This window comes from Lissotriton helveticus, chromosome 12, assembly GCF_964261635.1.
Source record: "Lissotriton helveticus chromosome 12, aLisHel1.1, whole genome shotgun sequence".
Lineage (NCBI taxonomy): Eukaryota > Metazoa > Chordata > Amphibia > Caudata > Salamandridae > Lissotriton > Lissotriton helveticus.
This window is the reverse complement of record NC_136073.1, coordinates 454,797,740-454,822,568: the sequence shown is the minus strand read 5'-3', so window position 1 is coordinate 454,822,568 and position 24,829 is coordinate 454,797,740. Positions and strand designations below refer to the sequence as shown.

The 24,829-nt window shown below is 44.8% G+C and overlaps 1 protein-coding gene across 1 annotated transcript in view; it reads left to right on the top strand.

Moving 5' to 3' along the window:
• The window catches only part of LOC144798348 (5-hydroxytryptamine receptor 3A-like), a 431,839-nt gene that overhangs the window by 385,122 nt on the left and 21,888 nt on the right, over window positions 1-24,829 (top strand). Inside the window, exon 8 of the mRNA XM_078669182.1 lies at window positions 20,459-20,638. Coding sequence (XP_078525308.1) covers window positions 20,459-20,638 — 180 coding nt within the window. The remainder of the gene's footprint in view (window positions 1-20,458; window positions 20,639-24,829) is intronic.

Here is a 24,829-nt window from a genome sequence, read left to right as displayed (position 1 = left end):
GACCACTCAGCCTGAGCTTCGCCACTTAAGTACATTGTATAGTTCTTGGCTTGAGCACATGCGCTCAGTGTGCCTCAGTCACCTTGTTTGCACAATTGTGAACATCTCTCCAGTTCAATAACTGGTTTTCATTTTACATTTAGATGAACTCTTAGGTCTTGTGAGTGTCGAAATGTTATGGGCCGATGGTCAATTTTCTATGCAACTAAGCTTAGCTTATTCATGTAAAAGGTAGTATTATGCTCACAAAATGATTAATTCGCATGAAGATTTTTGTGTGAATAAATCTAATAAGACCTGGTAGTAGGTGAGAAGTAATAGTTTCAGGGCTGGAATGCACCGTCAGTTTGTGCACACCCATTAACCGGCATGTTTAAGGGTATTTACCAACTTCTTCTAACTCATTCCCATCAGGCAAAAGGTTGCAAATCTGCTCCTGACAAGGGCAGTAGTAAACCATTTTCTAGAGGAAGAAGGGACCACCCTTTGCAAAATTTCAAAAAGAAGTGGCGATGTAGGTAAAGGAGTTTCTCCATTAAGGAAAACATTTCCTATTGGAGAATTTTGAAAACAAAGTTTTACCAAATGCATTAGCACTGGTTTTGCAAAAGCAGATGTACAGGTGTATATTTGCTCATGTCAAATGGAATTCAGAGAAGTTTGCTAAGATTGTGATTTCCAGGCTGACCTCTGTAAGCTCTTATGAATTTCCCCAAGTTATAAATCTGCAGTCCTGAAAGTTTATAGAACTGCAGTTGCACATTTCTGACTTTCCTTATGAACGAGTCCTCTAATTAGTCCTTTTTAGGTCGAGGACCTAAAGGCTGCGCTTGCGCAGTCTTTGGTCGGAGATTTAATGTTTTTTAGACGGGGCTTGAACCCGCCTCTCTCCTCCATTGGCTGGCTTCCTAAACGGAGGCCAGCCATTGGAGGAGAGGGGCATCACTCCAATCAAGCCCCGTCTCTTTCGGATTCGGGGGCGTGTTTTTGGCGTTCTTTTCACCTGTGACATCATCCATCACTCACAACGCCAAAACAGGCCCCGAATCCGAAATTTGCGGAGCTTTGCGGCCGCCATTTTGGTTCCCCTGTTGAGGAGTCCGCATCTCTGCTTTCCTTCCCTCCCCAGTCAGTCCGGGCTCCGGTGCAGTTCGGGGTCATATTTCCGCACCCCTGGCTCACGTCGGTCCCCCGCGATCACCCTTCTGCCCTTACCTTTGCGGCTCGAGTGTGCCCTCCCTCCCAAGAGCATGCACGGCGAGAAGCACTAGCATTGCAGCGCCGCCATTTCAGCGTGTGATGGACTGCAGCAGCGATTACCAGCAGATGAGCCGGCGCCCGGCAGCAGCCCCCAGCAGCACGGCTATCAGCAGCAACACCCGCACGCCGGCCATGGGGAGGGCGGACATCACTGCCACCGAGCAAAGCTGGCCGAGGTCCGGTCGCAGAGTGTCCGCATGGGGCTCGGCCCTTCACAGGTATGCAGAAACACCTCGGCACAGAAGCGGGCACGGCAGGGTAGACCACCGTTTCTACTCCCAGACACCTTTCACCTTTCTTTTCTCATGAGTTCGCCCTCTCCCTGTCCTCAGTCTTTCCTCACCAGCCCCTGCTGTCCTTTACACCTGTCCGTTCCTCTTCACCTGTCCCCTCTCCCTCATTGGTAGCTGCTCCCCATTTCACCCGTATTCTCACTCCCATATCTCTTCCTGCTGTCCTTTTTATCAGTCCAAAATCTATCTCTTGCTCATTCGTCTCTGCTCTCCGTTTATCCGTCTTCCCTCTCCCTCTTATTAGTCCGTGGTCTCTCTTTCACTCGTCTGCCTTACTAGTTCGTCGTCTTCTTGCACCAGTCGGCCGCTCTCCGCTCACACATCCCCGCTCTGCCTCCCGCCTGTCGCCTCTCCCTCACTAGCCCCTGCTCTCTTAACTAGTCTGTCCCCAATCCCTCGCTGGTTAGTGCTAGTCAGTCGGCTTTCCAGTGAGTTCTCCCTGCTCGCTCCTCCTTTCATCCGCATATCTACTCTCCCCGCGCTCCTCTTCTTCACCATGCCCTCTCCTGTGCACTAGCTCCCTTGAACCATTCCCCCGTCTGCCACTCTCCCCACGCTAGTATTTTGTATCCATTCACCATTCGACCCCCCCCCGGCCCCCTGCTTACCCTCGCATCTGTCTGTCCTGCCTCTCCCTCGTTGCTATCCGCACTCCATTTCATCCCTCTGTCCCCGCTCCCACACTGCCTCCTGCGCTTCTTTCAGCAGGCCGTCCCCGCTCCACTCACTGGTCCTCTTCTCACCCGCCTCTCCCCACTAGTCCGGGCTCCGCTTTTCATCATTGAGCCTCTCTATCAACTCTAGTTGTAGTTCTCCATTCGCCAGTCTGCTCTCGCCGCCCTACCCCCAAATTCGACCCCCGCTCCGTTTCGTCCGTCTGTCCTCTCTCCCTCGTTAATATCTGTCCAACTGTCCCTCGCTCTTACCAGTGCCTGCACACTGCTCTCTTTCACACCAGTCCATTATCTCCGTCCCTCGTTTGTCCCTCCTCTCTTTCTCCTCCGCTGGTCCCCTCTCCCTAGTCCCCCCTCTCTCTTTTTCTGCCCATCTGTCTCCTGCTCCTCTCACTGGGTCGCGTTTTGCTTTCGGCAGCCTGTCCTCTCTCCGCGCACTCGTCCCTTCTCTCTCATATTCATTCGCCTCCATCCCCCTCACTATGATCTGCTTATCTTTTCAGCCGCCTGCTCCCTCTCCCTTACTATCCCTGCCCTCATTCCACTATATCAGCGCCCCTCTCACTAGTCTCTGCTTGCCTTTCTATACTCCTGTCTTGCTAGCCTGGCTCCCCCTTTTTCCCGTCACCAGCACCGTCTCCCCTCTTACGGCCTTGGCCTCTCTTTGAACGGCCCGTCCCTTTCACCCAACAAGTTGCTGCTTTCCTTGCCTCTCCCCCTCGGCCCGTCTCCCTCGCAGTATAGATGTTTTTCTGACCCGGGCTCACCCATTAGCCGCCCCCTACCCATCCAGCAAGGGTGCAAGGATGTGAAATGGGCCCGCCTCCCCCAGCTGGAGTAAAGTGGGCCCCTCTTGACCCCCCTGGGCCCCGGTGCCACAGCTGCACAAGTAATGTTCTCATAAATGTAATATAATGTCCTCTGCCCCCCTCGCCCCTATTCACCTTGCACCTAACCCGCTTTGCCGCACTTAACTGATGGGTGGCTCTCTTCGCAGTAGGTGTCTTGGCCAGGTGCCTGGTCATTCCCCGTGGCCCTCCGCCCTCTCTATCGTGGTCTCTTTTTCCCCTCACTCAGTGACCCTCCCGCATCCTGGCCCCCGGCTCGGCCCCTGCCCCCTCCCTTCTCCTCACCACGACCCCACGCACAGGTCTCAGACCCTCCCTCGCACATCTGGGCTCCCGCCCAGTCTCAAATTTCCAGAGCGTCAGCATCAGCGCTATGCCAGCCCCTCCCGGGCTCCCAGACTCGCCCCCTCCCATGTCTCTCCCACCACACTCGCTGCCTTTACCAATGTTTCAGCAGTCACCTTTGTTTGGGAACATTTTTGGATTTTGATTCTTTCGGTTTGGGCCTCCCACGTTCTATTTTATCTGTGGTATAAGTTTATGATCATTTGTCCTGACCTTTGACCTATGTTTTTACCCTTTAGGCTCCGACCTTTGAATTTGACTTTTAACTTGTGCTTCTAACCAACCAATGCCATTTGCTTTCTGTTATCTGGTTCTGATTTGTGACAGGCGCCTGCGTTCTCCTAGTTGCGACTGCTCTGTGTGTGTGTGGGGCTCTGTGTGTGTGTGGGGCTCTGTGTGTGTGTGGGGCTCTGTGTGTGTGTGTGGGGCTTTGTGTGTGTGTGTGGGGCTCTGTGTGTGTGTGTGTGGGGCTCTGTGTGTGTGTGTGGGGCTCTGTGTGTGTGTGTGGGGCTCTGTGTGTGTGTGTGTGGGGCTCTGTGTGTGTGTGTGGGGCTCTGTGTGTGTGTGAGGCTCTGTGTGTGGGGCTCTGCGTGTGGAGCTCTGCGTGTGGGGCTCTGCGTGTGGGGCTCTGCGTGTGGAGCTCTGTGTCTGTGTGGTGCTCTGTGTGCGTGTGTGGCTCTGTGTCCGCGAATACTCTCTACTACTCTCTAATGCTCACCTATTGCCATTGTAAATGACAATACCATTTATTTATGTTAAAAAAAAAAGAAAAAGTCATGAGCAATGCCAATAGCTCTACCTTTAATAATACCGAGACCATTGCATTGTAAATGCTTGTTTTTAAAAGCTACGGAGAAAACAAAGAGGGGAAAAATGGGAAAACCCTTGAAAAATGTCAATGCAGTCGTCAAAATAGATTCTGCGGCCCGTCTCAAAGCCAAAGCACACCTAGCCCAGGCAAAAGAAGCTGCACGTCGGACCAATAAGAAGAACACTTCCAACTTCAACTCCTATGGCCTTGATAGTAACCTCGAGAGCTCTGAGGAGGAGTTGCCCCCCACTGTCTCTCCAGAACGGAAGGAATCGGGGATCAATCGGGCCAATGTTGCATCGAAGTCGATAGAAGCCGCAGCTGTGTCGCCCAAGTCTCCACAGGACAATTCGGCATTAGATGGTGTAAAGAAAGGCTTAAAAGAGGTGAAGTAATTTACATTGTTTTTAAAGAAAGTTACCTTACAACCCCCCTCTTAAAGCCCAATTCCAACAACATCTAAAGTCCCATCGCCGGGGCTGGCTCTTCCAGTATCATTATTAGACCTAGCTCCAAAAGATAAGGAAAGACTTCAATGTAATTTTGTATTTGATAATAAGGAAGTCCCGGTGTTACATCAATGTCAAGCCCAAGCCCAAGATTCAGCGGCTTCTTTAACATCTTCAACATCCTTGTGCTCAGTGGAAAAGACTGCTTCAAGTCAAAATCCTTCCCAGTCACAAGGAGCAACAGATGAAGACAGAAGGATAGCTATTGATATCTCTTTAAACTCGATGTCGCCCCAAACGAAATTCCAGCCACAACCACAACCCCAACTCCAACTGGTTCAGGGGTGAGTACTGCCAGAAGGTGTATGGGCCAGGATGATCCCATGGCCCACAACACAAGCCCTGGTGCTGTTGACTTGCAAAGCAACCCCAGCCAAAATACGGAGACTTTGGGTGTCTATCAGCTAGATATTAGAGACATGCTTAATCTAATATTAGAAGAGGTTCGCAAAATGAAAAAAACTCAGCAACTGGAAATTGCCTCTCTGCACCAACGGTTAGGGAAAATCGAAGAAGTAATGACATGGTTCCCTATCAAACTTCAGGAGGCGGAAGCCAGAATTGCAGTGTTGGAAGATCAAATGAATATGGTTATTGGGGAAGTGAAAGATGCGGCTAAAAATAAGAACAATCTGGAGAACAAATTGGAGGATCTTGAGAACCATTCTCGGAGGTCTAACCTCCAGAGAGTTGGGGTTCCCGAAGGTTCCCAAACTCTCCAATGGGTCAACTCCTTTATTAAGCACAAAGTTCTTCCTGAGTTTGAGTGTGATCTCACTACTACAAGGGCACATCGAGTCCCAGCCCAACCTTTCCCCAATTCCACGATGCAGCAAACAATTTTGCGGAACTTTTCAGACTTTCGAATTAAGGAAAGAATCTTGACGAAGGCGATTCAGCAGAGGCAGTTTTTAGTAAATGAGACTATTAAGTGTTGTATATTTTCTGATATGACTGCCGCTGCTGCGCGTAGAAGGAAAGAGTTTGTTAATATCCTTCATCTGTTCAAAGTCCATGGTGTCCAAGCATCAACTGTTCAACAATCAAAATTGCAGAAGTTTTTTATGTTTTCTGATTTGGAAGAAGCCCAGGCATTTTTAAAATAGATCTCGCAAGGATCTTCTGCCTAAAGGAATGGTTTATATGTAGATTTGTCATATGGTAACGAAAAGGGCCTTCCTTTCTTTAGTGTAAGGTGTGCTTTTTTAGCTAGTCAATTTCTGGTCATTTTGGGGTATTGTTTGGGGTACGCCGGGCTAGCGGGGCCACTGAGGGTGTAATTCCATGACACCCTGGAGGTTAAATGGGAGGGGCAAAATGTGATTAGCGTGGTCTGCAGGGTTTTTTCCACATTTTGATGAGTGGGTCTTTCTTTTTAAGGGTGGGAAGTGTGGGGTTTGTATAGGGTTCACTGCAGAAAAAGAGTAGGAGCAAAAGGTACAGACAACATACAACTTAAAGTTTTGGTACTGAGCAAACCAGGAGTTTACTCTAGAGAAGGAACAAATAATAGCAACCAGTAAATGTAAGATCCTATCAGTCAACACTAATGGAATTCTAAACAAAAAATGTTTGGTGCTCTTATCAGATGGTTGACATAATTTAATCCCCTATTTCTTGTTCTTACAGGAGACATATTTAAAATCTAATTCTCCTAAGTTATTTTTACCCAGGGTCTTTCAAATGTTTTTATTGCATCCGCACGCCTTGCTATGAGAGGGGTTGCCATTTATTTTTCTAGAAAACTTCCTTGGGAATTCTTGCAAGTACATAGGGATCCACATGGGAGATGGATATAGGTGGCAACAAGGTTACAGGGGAAGATCATGCATTTTATAAATTATTATGGTCCTGTTTCAGATGACATCTCAGCCCTGGTCAAAATTAGTGAGCTTTTGATGGGAGCCCCTGGTCAGTTTATTATTGGGTGGGATTTTAATTTTATACAGGATTTAAGGAAGGATACTTCAAATAAAACCAAAAAACAACTGACACCAAATACCAAATAATGAGTGGAAGCTATTAGACAAGAATATCAACTGGTAGATCCGTGGCAGGAAATTAATTCAGACAAGGAATTTTATACCTGCTATTCGCACCGCTTTCGGACCGCGTCGCAAATTGATTTTTTTTCTCATATCTAGATCCCTCCAGGTTTTAAAGGCTGATATTGGGTGCAATCTTTTCTCTGTCCACGCTTATGTTGAGCTAGAAATGGTGCTTGGGGGAGGGAGTAGGGAGCGGCCCAGGTGGCAGATGGACCATCTCCTCCTGCAGGACCAGGACTGGGTGAAAAGTTTTAGAGAATGGATCTCTGAATACTTTAGGATTAATGAGAACACCGCGGAGCCCTTCTCAGTATAGGGTGGGTTTAAGGCGGCATCCCGCAGTCAAATAATAACCTTTATGGCCGCCCAGTCAAATACCCGGAGGGTTAAAATAGCTAAATTACAAACAGCAGTGGAAAAAGAGTATGCCCTCTAACTCCAGCTACTCCCTAATCAACTTGAGCAGGCAAGAACTGCGTTGAGGGATTTTTTTGTTCTAGTGGAGATCTGTGCTTCTCAAATATATCAACAAAGGGTCTACGAAGAAAGCCAGCTAGTTGGTAAATTCTTGGCAAATTCAACAAGAAAAAAACAAGAAGCAGCCACGATATCTAAAGTGCTTGACCCTCAGACTGGTCGTGAAGTTGTCAATAGCGGCAAGATCCCCCAGATCTTCTTGGAACATTTCCACCAACTTTATTCTACAGAATATATTGTGGAGGAGGAGCTGATCCAGGAATATTTCACAAATATGAATATTCCTAAACTTTCAGATAACGGGATCAGTCAATTGGGATCTGATGTGGAATCCACAGAGATCTTGGCAGCCATCAAAGCAACAGCAGGGGCCAAAGCATGTGCGCAGGATGGCTTCCCTATCCAATTCTATAAAGTTTTTTCAAAATAATTAATTACTCCCGTGAAAAAACTCATTATTATGTTAAAAAGGGTGGTTTGGTTCCTGGATGTTTCGAAGAAACGATAATTGTGTCCTTTGTTAAAAAAGATAAAAAACCTACGGACGTTAACTATTATAGGCTCATCAGTCTTTTGAATTCAGATTATAAGATTTTAATGAAAGTTTGGGCAGAGCATTTTTTATTTGCCGCCCAAGAGACAATTCATAGTGATCAGACTGGTTTTATAGCAGGTAAATCAATGACGGCCAATACCTAGTTTTTAGTACATGCCTTGGATTATTTTAATACTAATCTTATTCCGGCATGTATCGTAATGGTTGATGCTGAGAAAGCTTTTGATAGAAACCACCACAATGGAGCGCACACCGCTAGCCCCTCCTCCGGATCGCCCCTCGGGACTCTGGTACTTGTAGTTCAATAGTGGATCACCCAGGTGGGTGCAAGTCGGTACTTGTTGGACTGATGAATCTCTAGACCCGATACATGTCCCGGGTTTTTGGGTATCGCCCGAGACATGGCTCGGGTTTCGGGATAACTTCCCTCATCAGTAGAGAAATGGTTAGGGGTGGAGGAGAAGGCCGCCAAACAACCGTCAATGGCCTCGATGCCTGAACCGGCACGCAGGGCAGCATCCAGGAGCCCGTCGGCTCAAAGCTCAAGGGAGCCAATTAGCAGAAACCACCACAATGGAGTGCACACCGCTAGCCCCTCCTCCGGATCGCCCCTCGGGACTCTGGTACTTGCAGTTCAATAGTGGATCACCCAGGTGGGTGCAAGTCGGTACTTGTTGGACTGATGAATCTCTAGACCCGATACATGTCCCGGGTTTTTGGGTATCGCCCGAGACATGGCTCGGGTTTCGGGATAACTTCCCTCATCAGTAGAGAAATGGTTAGGGGTGGAGGAGAAGGCCGCCAAACAACCGTCAATGGCCTCGATGCCTGAACTGGCACGCAGGGCAGCATCCAGGAGCCCGTCGGCTCAAAGCTCAAGGGAGCCAATTAGTAGAAACCACCACAATGGAGCGCACACCGCTAGCCCCTCCTCCGGATCGCCCCTCGGGACTCTGGTACTTGTAGTTCAATAGTGGATCACCCAGGTGGGTGCAAGTCGGTACTTGTTGGACTGATGAATCTCTAGACCCGATACATGTCCCGGGTTTTTGGGTATCGCCCGAGACATGGCTCGGGTTTCGGGATAACTTCCCTCATCAGTAGAGAAATGGTTAGGGGTGGAGGAGAAGGCCGCCAAACAACCGTCAATGGCCTCGATGCCTGAACCGGCACGCAGGGCAGCATCCAGGAGCCCGTCGGCTCAAAGCTCAAGGGAGCCAATTAGTAGAAACCACCACAATGGAGTGCACACCGCTAGCCCCTCCTCCGGATCGCCCCTCGGGACTCTGGTACTTGCAGTTCAATAGTGGATCACCCAGGTGGGTGCAAGTCGGTACTTGTTGGACTGATGAATCTCTAGACCCGATACATGTCCCGGGTTTTTGGGTATCGCCCGAGACATGGCTCGGGTTTCGGGATAACTTCCCTCATCAGTAGAGAAATGGTTAGGGGTGGAGGAGAAGGCCGCCAAACAACCGTCAATGGCCTCGATGCCTGAACCGGCACGCAGGGCAGCATCCAGGAGCCCGTCGGCTCAAAGCTCAAGGCAGCCAATTAGTAGAAACCACCACAATGGAGCGCACACCGCTAGCCCCTCCTCCGGATCGCCCCTCGGGACTCTGGTACTTGTAGTTCAATAGTGGATCACCCAGGTGGGTGCAAGTCGGTACTTGTTGGACTGATGAATCTCTAGACCCGATACATGTCCCGGGTTTTTGGGTATCGCCCGAGACATGGCTCGGGTTTCGGGATAACTTCCCTCATCAGTAGAGAAATGGTTAGGGGTGGAGGAGAAGGCCGCCAAACAACCGTCAATGGCCTCGATGCCTGAACCGGCACGCAGGGCAGCGGTGTGCGCTCCATTGCGGTGGTTTCTACTAATTGGCTCCCTTGAGCTTTGAGCCGACGGGCTCCTGGATGCTGCCCTGCGTGCCGGTTCGGGCATCGAGGCCATTGACGGTTGTTTGGCGGCCTTCTCCTCCACCCCTAACCATTTCTCTACTGATGAGGGAAGTTATCCCGAAACCCGAGCCATGTCTCGGGCGATACCCAAAAACCCGGGACATGTATCGGGTCTAGAGATTCATCAGTCCAACAAGTACCGACTTGCACCCACCTGGGTGAACCACTTTTGAACTACAAGTGCCAGAGTCCCGAGGGGCGATCCGGAGGAGGGGCTAGCGGTGTGCGCTCCATTGCGGTGGTTTCTGAGAAAGCTTTTGACTTTGTTAATTGGAAAACCCTGTTTTTTGACCTTGGTCTGTTTGGCTTTCCTGCTCAGGTTGTTAATATGCTACGTAATATCTATCAGGGAGCCACGGCTCTGGTAGTTATAAATTTGAAACAAGCAGGAACTATTAAAATAAACCGCGGGACACGGCAGGGTTGCTTTCGCCATTGCTTTTTACCTTTTTTATAGAGCCACTGATAATTAAAATACGAAATAATGCTGCAATTTAACCCCCTATCCCGGGTATGGCAGAATTGAAACTTTTTGCAGACATTATTTTATATTTGACCTCTCACAAAGATAATCTCGAAATAGTTTTAAGGGAATTTATTAATTTTGAGCTAATTGGCGGCTATAAAATAAATGCTAATAAAACTGAAGTTCTCGCCCTCAATACTGATTTCAATTCTTTTCCATCTTGCTTGAGGGCACATGCAATTAAGCTAGATCCAATGAGATATCTTGGGATATTTGTGTCTAGCCACAACCAACAGCTATATAAATTGAAAGAAAATTAAGAAGAGAAAATTAAGAAACTTTTGGAACAATGGCTTCTGCTCCCCCTATCATTAGTGGGTAGAGTTTCATTAATCATATTGTCCATGCTTCCGTTGCTTATAATTCTTTTTACCAATGTCCCAATCAAGATAAATGTTTCCTTTTTTAGAGAAATAGAAACCTTATTTAGAGAATTTGTCTGGGCAAAAAAGGTATCGAGGGTTAAATTGACTGTGGTGCAATTACCTATTACACAAGGGGGCTTAGCTTTGCCTCATTTAAAAACCTATTATGAGGCTGCATGTTTAAATTTAGTGTCTGGCTTGATGGGATCTAAATGTACTAGAGATAGCTTCTTTATAGATAAAATTATGCAAGAAATTGGTTCTAAAACTCGTGTTTTTAAAAACTTCCAAACTCCCCAAGAGAACAAGATACAAGACTTTAAAGGATTATTCTTCTAGACTTCAGTCCTTTTTTAAAAAGACGGGCTCCTCTGGTCTGCAATATTTAAAATTGAGAGAATGTACTAGCCTTGGCCTCCAGTTTCGTTCAAGACATATTAATAATTGGGAAAGTAGTGGACTACTCGAGCTAAGACATTTTATAATTCAAAATAGGGCAATTTCCTGGCAAGAGGTAATGGTAAGGGCGAAAAGTTGCCGGAAACTTGCCTTTTTGAAATATTTACAAGTTGTTCATTTAAAAAATAATAAATACTAGCGGCATTTTCGATGCTCTAAATCAACTGGCGGTAGATCTCTATGGGGCCAAAGTTAGCTGTGTAGGGAACTAGTACCGGTTATTACATAGGAAGTAAATCCCTGGATGCTGCGAATTTCAAAATTCCTCTCACGTTGCCTTTCCTATTTAACTTAGTCTGGCCCAAAAAAAATATTTCTGGGAGTCGAGAATAAGTGCTTTTGCTGTCAGGCAGATGGGGAAGGTGGAGGGCACCATATTTTCTTTACATGTCCATGGTTGAGGCCCTTCTCGGAGGCAATTTTTGACGATATTGAGTTAGTAATTGGGAAGAGTGTTTTGCATGAGACCTAAACTGCTCTGTTTGGACTCTGCAGAGATAGAATGATGTTAACAGAGGCAGAGAACATTTCTCTATTTATTTCCTGTACTGTAGCCCGTTCTTTAATTCTTCAGAATTGGAAATCTAGTGAAGTTCCCTCTCATTTGAAATGGTATAATAACATGAAAAGGACTCGAAATTTTGAAGAAGCTTACGCTAGACGGGTGGGGGCCACTAGGAAATTTGAAATAAATTGGAAGTTTTTTAACGATCTAGAAAAACTAAGAGAGGGACTATAACACTCGTTTTTTTTATATTGATGCTGTAGCTGCTAGTTGCGATAAAAAGGCACTAGCACTTTCTTTGTTATTGCACTTTAGAAGCATTAGCACTTTTCTTGTCGCTGCACTTTATTAGATGGTTTGCACATTGTCTATTTTCGGTCAATGATGTTACCAGCTGCTACAGACATGTTCTGTCTAAAAATTGATTATGATGTCATAGTTGTAGCTGCTATTTCTGTTAAAAAGGCTCTAGCACTTTACTTGGTAATGCACTTTAGAAGCATCAGCAACCTTTCCTGCTGCTGCACTTTATTAGATGATTTACACATTGCTATTTTTGGACAATGATGTTATCAGTTACTACAGCTATATTTTGTCTAAAATTTTATCATGAATTTTGAAGCTATCGTATCTGTTTTGCACAAATGGTTTTTGATAGCAATGTAAAGTATATTATGTATTTTATGTACCTAATGCTCTGCTCAATAATTGTTTTTTTTTTAAAACAAAAAAATCCTTATAAAATGTCACTTTGACTGTGGGGTACACTAAAATATAGATTTAAAATATATGATGCAGGCAACTGAATACACACATAACAATTTCTCACATCCATCATATTCAGATATTCATATAGCAGCTTAGCATAGGCATTCAGCATATAATCTCCTTTAGACAAATCTACTTGTAACATACAATTAGTTTGATCTAGCATAGCTTTATTTGCTCCCAATATAACCTTTTTGTGCTAGAAGTGGTAGGTGTGGATGTCCCTTGCATTCCCACCCAATTGACTTCTGCATCATGTAAAATGTTTACAGAAACTATAACTACTGCTATTACTATTACCACTCCCACCATAAGTGTGCCTATTACACACTTTGTTTTTTTGATTCAGATTTCCAGACTCCATCTTTTACTGAGTCGGTTCAGCACAGCAAGAGGATTAGCGCAAAGTCTCTTTCTCTGCCTCTGATTGCTGCTCAACCAAGTTCATGCAAAACTCATTGGAGTCCTGGAAATCAGTTTCACAGTTTGTTGCACAATTATTTACACAGATCAAAAGACTTCCTTAGCCCTCTTTCTTCTTCTACGGAAAGTCCCTAATTGTATTCTTCTTTCACTTGGGTCTAGGTTATCTTCTTTAAGGCAACGTTTTATTTACAGTTCACAGTTAAATCAACAGTCTCTTATAAGCTCAAATTCAATCTCATCAATTACACATTGTAAAATCTCAAGACGAACTACTGCAATCTCCTGAGCTGGTGGCGGATATCCAAATGTTGGAAAGGACAAAACTCGCAAAACCAAAACCCTCTTGCCACTCAATATTGGTGGATTCGGCACAGTCACTGTTAACACTCCCTTTCTCAATTTCTTGGATAACTTCAACGAAAATGGAATTAATTTTTAGGATTTGAATGGTGATCGTAACGAAGATAAAAAGGATTTAGCCTTATATGTGATTAATTCATCTACTTACAGAAAAGGAACCTATACTCAAACCTAATCTTAGCTACATATCAGTGTGTTTGTCCACAAAATGACCGGACAGTCATGTAAATAATATCGATAGGATCCAATCTCTCAAGACCATCTACACACAGTGACCCATGACGTGCGCTGGTTACTCCAATTGCTTTGGTCCGCCCTTGTGCACTAGCTTCCAATACTATTCTAACAAGCTCTTTCACACGTTCCCTATCTCCAAACGGGTTATCGATAGAGCTTCATGACTCCCACAATCACAGGTCAGACAATTACATCACTCAGTGTCTTCTATACCTCAAATCTATCCCGGGATCTTAGGCTACTCCTTGAGCCTGACATCAAAATCATCAAATCGTATCACATGGACCGCGCTTAAGGCCCGAAACCATATCACTCGACTGTCATCCCAACTCCGCAAGACATCACACAATCAAAACATCACCACAATCTAACACACACATCCCTATTCATACTCACTGCACTGTGAACTGCTGTTCTCATCGCACTGTCACTTTCCATCGGTCCCATCGTTCTCCACTCTCGATCTTTTGGGCTCTCATCCTTTGGGCTCTTTGGGGTCTATGGCTAGATTTTCCCTAGCCTTTCTAGATTCTCCCTTCACTCCAAGAGACAACCATCCTCTGCTACCAAATGATGGGGCCGGGTTCCCTGATTCCAATCTACTCTGGAACCCTCGGTCAATGGACCGTTGGTGCTTGCTTAGAAGTGCAGAGGGGAGAATTAACTTTTCAGCACAATGACTTATGACTCCAATGAATCACAGACTCCTGGTTCTAAATTTAGTAGGTTTATTACAAAGCACAAAATAACTGGACATACAGCACCTCAAGACAATGTTGTAGAAATACATTGGAACTAATACGAAGCCAAACTTATGAGCAATTCTCTGTCACTGGATCATGAAAAAGAATGACGAATTCCGGGACCAGGACACAAGCAATACGTGCCTCCACATCAAGATCAGACTTCATTGATGGTTCGAAAGTGAAAAGGATTAGTCTATCTCTAAACTACCTCTAGCGTGACATCCCTACTTAGCATTCCCCAGGCAAGTCGGGAAAAGGTGTCAGCGCGTGAAGGCTTCCTAAGAAGTACATTCACATTGTATGGGTCAAGTAGTCAAAGGCTACAGAGCACGTTCCAAGATGCTCCTTCCTCACCATCGGTCTCCTCTCCTCTCTCGACTCAACCCCAGTGGCGCTGTCCCTAATTCCAACACCAAAATCACAAAACAAACCCATTGGGCATCATCTTTTCACCTCATCCCACTGAGCACTCCCCATAGGTATTTTCCGTTTCGTTTCGATACTCTGGGCTCGATGATCTTGATTCCAAGGCCTTCTCCAGTGAGAAAGAACACTGTCTCAGATTATCGGTATTTCTTACATGAATGTATCATTTTCTCCACTGAGCCTAACTCCTAAAACAAAATCTTTATTCTAACTAACAAAGACGGGTTTCACACCACTGCAACAGAAACTGAGAAAAGAACAAATCCAACATGCACATGAAATTCAACTATTAATCTAAAATGGGAGAAGGCATTTCAGGCCCACAGTAATCCTCCAACATAAAAACATGGAACACAGGCCTTACGAACCCATATATATAATGAACATTTTCCAAGCATTTCTAAGTCAACACATGACGTGCACATCAAATATATGAATACTGGTAAGCCGCTTATACAAATTCTGCATGTTAATGTTTTCAACTAAATATGTGTGCATTGCAACATTAATTTTCTTCACACTATCTGAAAATTATCCCTAACACGACACTCTTTACATTATTACAATACACATTCTACTGTCCCATGTTAATACAACATACAACATAAAAATAAATGCGGGTGCGAACTACTCATGATTATGATGCACCCTTACAAATGAAAGAGCACAATCGCACTCTATCAGTCTAAAGAAGGCAGACTTTTAAAAAAATTATAATAATGGGGCTAAATAATGGATTGTAAAAGGTGTGTTCCAATAATAGTGGTTACATTTTAGAAATGGTTTAGAATGGGAGTTCAGGAAATTATCCAAAACCTCAACCCCTGCACCAGGAGCATGATTCTTTTGCAGAAGCAAAAAAGTTGTCCCCATCGAAAATTGTGTTCCTCACAGAGGCACTGCAAATATTGGAGAAATGTTGGCAGGATAAGGTATTAGGGCTAGACACTTAACACAAAAGTCAATTGGAATCAAGGCAAGACTAAATTAAACAGAGGAAAAGTCAAAACTCTCAAAGTAATTCAACCTCTTGTGTAAATGGTACAAATGAGAAAAGACAGGATTTACATTCTTTTCAGCATGTAAGCAAATGATTAGTTTTGAGCTAACACTGCATGAAAATGGCATAAAGCAAACATGTTGTTATCACTTGCTAAATGCTGCTGGTAATTGCTGGAGGGAGAATGCTCTAAAGTACCTAGAAACAGTCATACTAATGGATACTCAGAACGTTTTTTATTTTTGTTATTTTATTTATGAATTTTCAAGATGTAAACAAAGTACAGCTGATACTTGTACAGTCAATCAATATCTCATACACGTTTGTAGTCGCCAAAAGGAAACAATGCATAGATTGGTTAAAATGAAGTCAGGGAGTTAAGGCAGTTTAACAATAGCACTTTGTACATAAAATATTGCTCAGAGTGGGTCACATGTAGGCAGTATACGGACCCCACACATCCCGGGGCCTTGATGCACTAGGCAGCTCCTCTGTATAACAAGCGAGTTGATCACGACAGTAAGCCATATCATGTAGTCAGCGCCGCAGCGTAGGTGCTGGTCTACCATCCCAATTCAAGGCGACTCTACGTTTAGCTAGTTGCATAGCCAGTTTACGAACACCTGCCGGGAGTTTGGACACATTACCCAGGAGACACAGCTTCACATCACATACAATTGGGACACCCACCATCTCAGTTAACGATGTCACCACTGTTTCCCAAAAAGCAGACACTTTTGGGCATGCCCATGCTAAATGTATAAAACCAGCTTTGTCCATTTGTCCATTGTCCTTTTACAACAAGACGAGTCTCTTAGACCATATTTATACATTTGTACAGGTGTATAATACATCTGATGAATGTACTTGTAATGAATGAGTTTAAAGTTCCCATTAATTGCAAAACTCTCAGTCATTCTACAGCTTTCTTCCCATTCCTCATCCACAAGCGGTTGTGCCAAGCATGCATCCCATTTATCCCTGGAACTATTCGGTGCTGCACCTTCCTCTAGTTGTGAGGCATGATATAAACGTGAAACTAATTTATTCTTTGTTTGTGCAGTATAAATTAGCTGCAAAGCCCCCAGCATTGAGGGTTCCTCAGGAAAGCATGGGTATAGGCTACGCATGGTGGATCGAGGCCTGGTGTATGTGAATGTGGACATAGCCACACTTGCCCCATCATTCAGAAAATCTTGCAAAGAGATAAATGTCCCACCCGGGAAGGCATCACCCATGTTGTGTACCCCAGCAGCATTTAGCACCTTAATGGCTCCCGCCTCCCCCATCACAGACAGCGCAGCATGATTCAGCAAAGGCATAGCCGGAGCATACATCGGAAGACGCTGCGCCCGCTTTCCCAACTCATACCATGCCCGTGCTGTACATATAACAGTGTCCATCTCATCCCGCTCAAACACCGAATAAGGATTTACAATCATCGCCTTCAAGGGTAAGGGGCGAACAGCGCCAGCTTCAACCACCACATGCAGCGTGAATGGCGGCGCATTCTGCCAATAATAGGCAAATTGTGCATGCGCACATAAATAATATAGGTGCATATCTGGCACTGCGAAACCACCCATCGCATATGGCTTCGAATTTCCCAGCTAATTTGTGATTTCTTGCCCCCTATGTGTGAGTGATTAAGAGCGAGCGTAATGTAGTAAAAAAATGATGCGTTAAAGTGATGGGAACATTTACAAACAGATACAAAAATGTGGGCAGCACTATCATTTTGAGTAATGTGACCCTGTCGGCGAATGTTAGAGGCAGGCAAATCCACCGGGCCACCTGATCTTCAAGCTTAGATATCGCCTTACCATAATTCTCTCCAATGACTACCTGTGGGTCCCTGTAAATCCACACCCCAAGATACTTAACGGGATCAGTAGCCCAATCCAGGGGTAATTCAACATAAATGTCTCAGAGCATTCTGTGAGATAAAATATTATGGACTTGTTCCAATTAATAGCTAACCCAGAATACCACTCAAACCGAATATACTCTCTAATAACCTGCTCTAAATATAGCGCCGGTTCCCTCACATACAGGACCATGTCATCATCATACATGGATAGTACCAATGGCCGTTGGTGAAATCACAGTGCTGACCTTGCATGCCTCTGCCGCAGTACACACGTAAGGGGTTCCAGCACAACCGCAAAAAGTAAGGGGGACAGCGGGCAGCCCTGCCTGCTGCCCCTCCTAATCGGAAACGCCTTTGATGTGTGCCCATTAATAAGCACCCTGGCTACTGGGTCGGTGTACAGTAATTTTATCCAACTGGTGAAAAAGAAAGGAACCCCCAATCGATGTAACTCAGTAAACATATTAGTCCAAGCAATAGAATCATATGCCTTTGCGGCATCTAAAAGAACCGCAGCTGCTGGGAGTTTGGGGTTTAAGAGATGCATGACCGCCAATAGTGCCCGTAAATTGTGCGCTGTGGAGCGGGTAGGAATAAACCCTGACTGGTACGGAAGTATCAATACAGTCAGCAACAGACGTAAATGGGTTGCTAAGACTTTCGCTAATGTTTTTACATCCGTGTTTATAAGTGACAGCGGCTTGTACGACTCACACCGTTCTGGTGACTTGCCCGGTTTTAGCAACACAACAATTAACGCTTCTCTAAGCTAATCAGGCAGTCGCTGCTGCTTAAAGGCCTCATCATACACAGCCGTTAAATGGGGCAGCAACACTTCGACGTAGTTCTTATAGAACTCAGATGGGAGTCCGTCAGTGCCCGCTGCTTTACCATTAAGCAATGAGGAGATGGCATCTTTAATTTCATCTGCTGTCAGCGGATGCATTAAAAAATCTTGTTGACCCTTAGACAACCAAACCAAGGCTACGTCCTCCAAGTACTGTGCTATTTCCTCCTCACTAGCCGTTCGCCTGCTCCCGTACATATCTTTATAATGCTTAACAAATTGATCAAGGATACCGGCAGTGTCCGAGTAAGAAGTGCCCCCTCTGTAATCTCCTGTACCATGCAATACCGTGCCCAGGGTTCCACAATTCTCCCAGCCAAAGCACGCCCCGGTCTCCCACCCTCGCCATAATAATGAACTTTACACCTCCTCGACAGATGCCTCACTTCCTGATCTGCCAGCTCATTGTACTCAGTCACATGCGAACGTATAGTAGCTAAAATAGCATTGTCGGGCACCTCCTCATACTGTCGCTCCAGTCCCACTAATTCTCGCTCTATCTTTTTCATGGATTCACGCAGAGATTTGAGCACCCCTGCCTGCAATGGATACTCATAAAGTAAAGAGGAAAACACAAAGATAGTGAGTGGAATGCTTGCAAATAGTCTCAGCCATAGTGAATCTCTTGGGACCATATTCCAGTTCATGGTTTTCACCCACCATGCCACTTCAGGCAGCCATCTCAATGTAAATCAGTCTTGCTCCTGCCCAATAGGAACAGTTTGGTCAAACTGCCAAGCCAGGGACCCCCCGAATGGGAACACAAGTAACCCCATACTGGCTTCATCTTTGTCAGTGAGGTGTAACTAGAAAGCTGTGGTATCAGGACGTAAGATCTTCTGAAAAAGTAATGCCCACTATCCGAGGGTAAACCCAAGGCTGTCAGACGGGCTGAGAGGGATCAAGAGACTTGAAAATGCTACAATTAGGAACTAGGCAGCTCCAGTTAATATTGCAGCAATAAGTCATTAAATGCACGGAATAGTTTTCCTTTTGAAGAAAATTTCGTTCTTAGATCTCATTAGTAGTCAATGGATTCAGGCTGAGGTCAGACATGGTTCAAACCCACCAGGGGAGGCGGGCAGAGTTAGCATTACTTTGCACTGCTGCAAAGTTATGAAAAGTGTTGTAAAGCAATGCAGCAAAGTTATGAAAAGTGTTGTAAAGCTGTGCAAAGACTTAATATAAATATTTTCTGTCCGGCCTTTCTTTGCATTGGAAATTTGCTGTAAAGCAATGCAGATAGCACTTTACAGTAGTTTGTGTCAAGGTGGCATTCCTTGGGTGATACTTGGTGTTCCAACATTATCAACCATTGATTTGTATGCAAAGTCTGATCTAAAAAGATAGTCAGATCTGGCTTTAAGTAAAAAACATAACGTCTCTTTGAGCCCGGTGCAAAGTCTGAGAAATGTGTTGCTTTCGTCAAACATTTAACTCATAGCATGTGTTCTGCACTGTACGGCACACATCCAATGTGCAAAGTGTTAAGAAATTGCCTAACCATATGATTTTGTACTGAAAGGGTACCCTTCCTTTTCAAAACCTATGTTAGACCTCCCACACACCTGTACACCAAAATGCCCACACTCAAGAAATCTTTAAGCTGATCACCTTATTATCAGATCTCAGCACTAATCCTTTTTTTTGGCCATTGCCTGCAAATGTGTGCTGATAACTCAATGTTCTTGTCCCACGCTTAGAATAGGCATATCATCACGCAGACTCCGATGGTCAATAAAGTCCATCTAGCTCCGTCTGCCTTCCTGGACCCTCTAGTTAGCAACACAAAGGTTTTTTGGCAAGTGGAACTGCCTGACAGGCGGAAAGGTCCATCAGTGGGTAACCCCCCTGTGATGAGCAGTCCAGACAAGACACTCGTCCAAGTGAGGAGAATATTTTACAATGGACATTTACAAAGTGCTGCTGTGATCAGAAAAATGTACAGAGCCGGAGGGAGAACTCAAGGCGTTGACTATTTGTTTCTTTAAAAAAGTGGTGATATAAATATTATGAGTAGGTAATAGTAACTAACATCTGATATTTACAGATCTTAGAAATGGCAGAGGTATGAAGCACTATATTACAGACTGATACAGTACACTGAAAGAGTTGTGTTTTCTCTTGTTCTTCTTTTCAGATGTTTTCTGCATGGTGTGTCTAATTGTCATGATAACCAGTATCGTTGATGCTATTTTCATATCATACCTGCTACAACAGTCCGAATACCGCTCTGTTCCCCGGTGGGTGAGGATTGTCGTGTTAAAGCATCTCGCACGCATACTGGCCATTAATACAAAAGTAACAAATGATGACGACAGTGAGTAGTGTATTTTCTGAATTACATTTTTTGCCATGTTTATGGACAGGGAAGACAATATTTTGCTTTTGATTTATTTACAAATATGGTCATTGCGGTACAAGTGATCCAACACATGACTTAATGCGTGTACTGTCACAAACATGGGATAAGACTCATAAAAAAACACAACATCCAAATGATGTTGTATGAAACAATCAGGACACTGGAAATGGGAGCCTGGCAAGAAACCTGAGGACCACACGTTGCGTGTGTCCCTCACCACATGGAGCTTAATTTACCTCTTGCTCTCCTAGCTGCAGTACAACAATGTTTCCCAAACACATGGTCATTGTTCATTAGATCTGTTCACTCCAAGATCCTTCTTTGCTTTAGCGACTTTTAAGACCTAATTTTCATCCTCTGCTACTCCTCAGACTTTTTGTGGACTAGATAGGACACGTCTCATGCTTCCACTCCTCTAAGTTAGCAAGTCAATGTCAGATCATACCATCAGACCTACTTCATTTACTAGTTCGCCTGAAACATTAATTTGTCACCGGCTATGACTCCTGGTGGGCCTGGGCGGAATTACCACATCATATTCCACTCCACCTGATTCTGAGTGGGCCAGTGTCCCAAAACCAGTTTTCCCAGGTGTTGATACACCCCCCCAGCCATACCAGGCAGTGATTCTGCCCAAAAAGTTTGTTCTGGGCTTTGACAGAGACGGCATGCGATTATGAGTTCTGGGGCATTTTTTATAAGCCCCTTGCGCCGCAGGTGCATCACTTTTTAAATGGGAAAAAGTGAGCACAAGTGGCGCAAAAGGCTTGGAAATAAGCTCTTCTGTGTGGTTTCACGATTGGAAAATCTGGTCCCACACAGTTATCCCATTCCACTGATTTTAACTTGTAATTGCATAGCAGGAGCACAGTGTTACAGCCTAGTAACCTACATGTATCATGCATGTTTTGCAACCAGCCACTGCAGTACAGCATGTAATAAGGCCCCTAGTGTCTGCATTGTATTGTAGTTGCACCTACATATCTGTTGTCTTAATTCATCATAGGGTCTCTGTCATATTCAGAAATATTTAATACATTTCGTATAATGAAATGCTGGGATTATATGAAAAAAAAGTTGGAACAATTGTGCTAAGTGTCAGTATCCTTCTCAATTCCCATACTCTCGACTGACTCCATTTAAGGGCAGCCAAATGTGCCAAACCCCTCTGGGCAACATTACATTTCAGGCAGAGCACATATTTTTATTTCCTCACCAGCATAACCCTGCCCAGCTTTAATGACAATTGAGCAGCTGATTAGTGGGAAAAACAAACCATCAACTAAAAGACAATCATCTTATTGCCATTGTTTTTAGGCATGGAAGCTTGGTTGTCTAACTCAGCTTTTCATTTTTTCAAGATGGATAAAATGTTTGCAACCCTGTCAGCCCGTTACTAACTGTGCCTCTTCCCTATTCGCTTGTGATATTAGTGCATCCCTGTCACTAGATATCTCTGGCAGACCTTACCTGCCTGCTCTCTTATGCCTGCTCTCTTATGTCACCAGCCGTCTCCAGGGTCTGTCTGCCTGCTTCATTTACCGCTAGTCCCTATTTATTTATGCGTTTTTATATAGCGCGGTCTTTCCCGAAGGCGTCAGAGCGCTTCACAATAGGAACAATAATGATACATGAGGAGAAAATTACAAGTGAACAAATTACAAACGCAGACGTTAAGTTACATGAGGTAAAAGTGACAATTGTGAGCAAACAAAATACATGAGGCAGCAAACAGTGCATTACAGGAGGAAAAAGTGACATGTGTGCAGGTTACAAGAGAAAACAAAGTACAATTAGAGGTATAATACTGCAATAAATGGCAGACACTCAGGCACAAGAACAAACGTTACGTAGGCAATGGTGGCACTTGTGCAAGTATCTGCTGGGCTATCTATCTGCCTGCCACGTTTGATGAATGCGTTCCAGTGATTTTAATCAAATGCATTCCCCTCGTTTTCCTTAATGGAAATCAGCTTAGACAAGACCTGTTATACTGTTATTTTTGACAAATACAACCATTTAAATGGCCAATGTATTTTACGAGAGGCCTCTGCAGTTTGCACGCCACATCAGCACTATATGTGTCGCGCACATGCCCTGTTATCTTCTAAGCATCGCACTCCAACAACTGTAAACAATATGGATTATTCCACACTAGCAAAGCTGTAAAAATGGCCTAGACGAGGCGCGGTTATTTTGATTTAGATTGCATTTTAAAAATGCTATGTTGATCTACTTTTCACAAAAACACACATACAGCGCCACCATGGGGTTGCCGGTCAGAAATAAGTGCTGGTGCCGAGCACTGGCGAACACCAGCATAGGCAGGCACTGATGTGAAACATTGCACACAATATCTATGCACTGTAATCTGTTCACTTACATTATCCATGTGAAATTAGGTTGAGGCCAAGTAACATCTGTACCGAAGCTTTATAGCAAACTCATTTCTATTGTGATACACCTCAGGAAGATTTCTACGTTCCTACATAATGGTCAACTTGGATTCAGAATATTCATATTGCTATTCATAATTAGAACATTGCAACGCTGAGTGCTCCATTGTAGACAATGGAGTGCTCCAGGCTTCTAATGGCTGGTAGAAGCCTGGAGAGCAACATTCCAATGTGTTTTTTTTATTTCACAGAATTGCGTATGGAACCCTCCGAAAGGAGGTTTCGCCTGAGGCTAAAAACACATCTCTTCCCCAGTAGTTAGGAGACGGCGCTTAGCTGTCCAGTTTAATTGTTCTTGTGGTAGGCTTGTTTTTAGAATGGAATGTATCCACAGCGCGGGGATACACTGTCTTGAGTGTAACCATGCGCTTTATAAATGGTTTTATTATTATTATTATCGCCGGCTCTAGGGTGGTGCGATCGGTGCCACCGCACCGAATGCTGACTTGGGGTGGGGGCACTATGTTTGCAGGTGTATTTTAGTATTAAAACACCTGCTGCCGCGTTCCTTGCCTCCAGCAATTTTCAGGCATCAATACAAATGTCAAGATAACTCCTGTGATTAATGTTCTTCCTGGACGGAGAGCGGAGTTTTGTCTGGTGAAAGGTGTAACTCATCGTAAGGTAGCGCAGAGGGTCAATATGCCTGCTGCAAAGAATGTTTACCAGGCAGATCACAAGATGCATGCATTGTAAATAGGTCGTTGGGTTACTGCTTTTGTTTGCAAGATCCTTTTGTTACTTGCAGTTTTTACTTAAACTCCTAATATAGAACAGTGAGCTACTAACTGTCATCAAAGAGCTACGTGTAAACTGCAAGGTATAGATTAGAGCTATATGTCTTTTTGACCTCTTTTTTATTATCCTAATCTTGCAAAAAAGGTTCATTTGGTAGAAATCAACTCTTAACCCCTTCGCTGCAGCGGCTATTCCGCCGCAGCGCTAAGGGGGGGCGGGGCCGCGCGGCGCTCCCGTACTGGTGACAGAACCGTTCCGTCACGGCCCTCGGGTGAGCTGTGCATGTGACGGAACGGTTCCGTCACGGCCCGTCCGCTGTTTAAAACGTCAGCGCAGGCGCGGAATTCGCGGCGAGCGGGCCGTGACAGTACCGTTTCGTCACCAGCACAGCCCACCCGAGGCTCGTGACAGAACGGTTCCGTCACAAGCATGGGAGGGGCTAATATTAAAGAGAACCCCTAACAATCGTGTTATGTTTTAAATTCTGAATTGGTGCTTTTCCAGACCAGGGACTCTTAAACTATACAGCCTACCAAATGGATGACATGTGACTCCTACACATTGTAGTCCTCTGTCTTATGTAACATTCCCTATACACTGATTTACACATGTATGATTGTCTCTGTGCAATGTGTGTGTGATTTAAAGTGCTCTGACACATTGCAATGGTAAGAGTGGCGCAATAATACTAAATGAATCTGAGCAAGAGTGGTTATGGAGACTTGAGTGGCACTGTTTAATGGTGGTAGTGAGGGAATCCGTGGCAGAGGTGGTCATTGCGGGCGCCAACAAACATTTTCTCACAGTGCTAAAGCCGACCCTGGCTGAGAACAAAGACCTCTCGGAGGCCAAGGGGATTTAAACCCCTAAGGCTCTGAGAGGCCTTTATTTTTAACAAATTTGAATAGTCTGACCTCAAGGGGCAGAATGTTCCAATAGCCTTGGAGTCCTC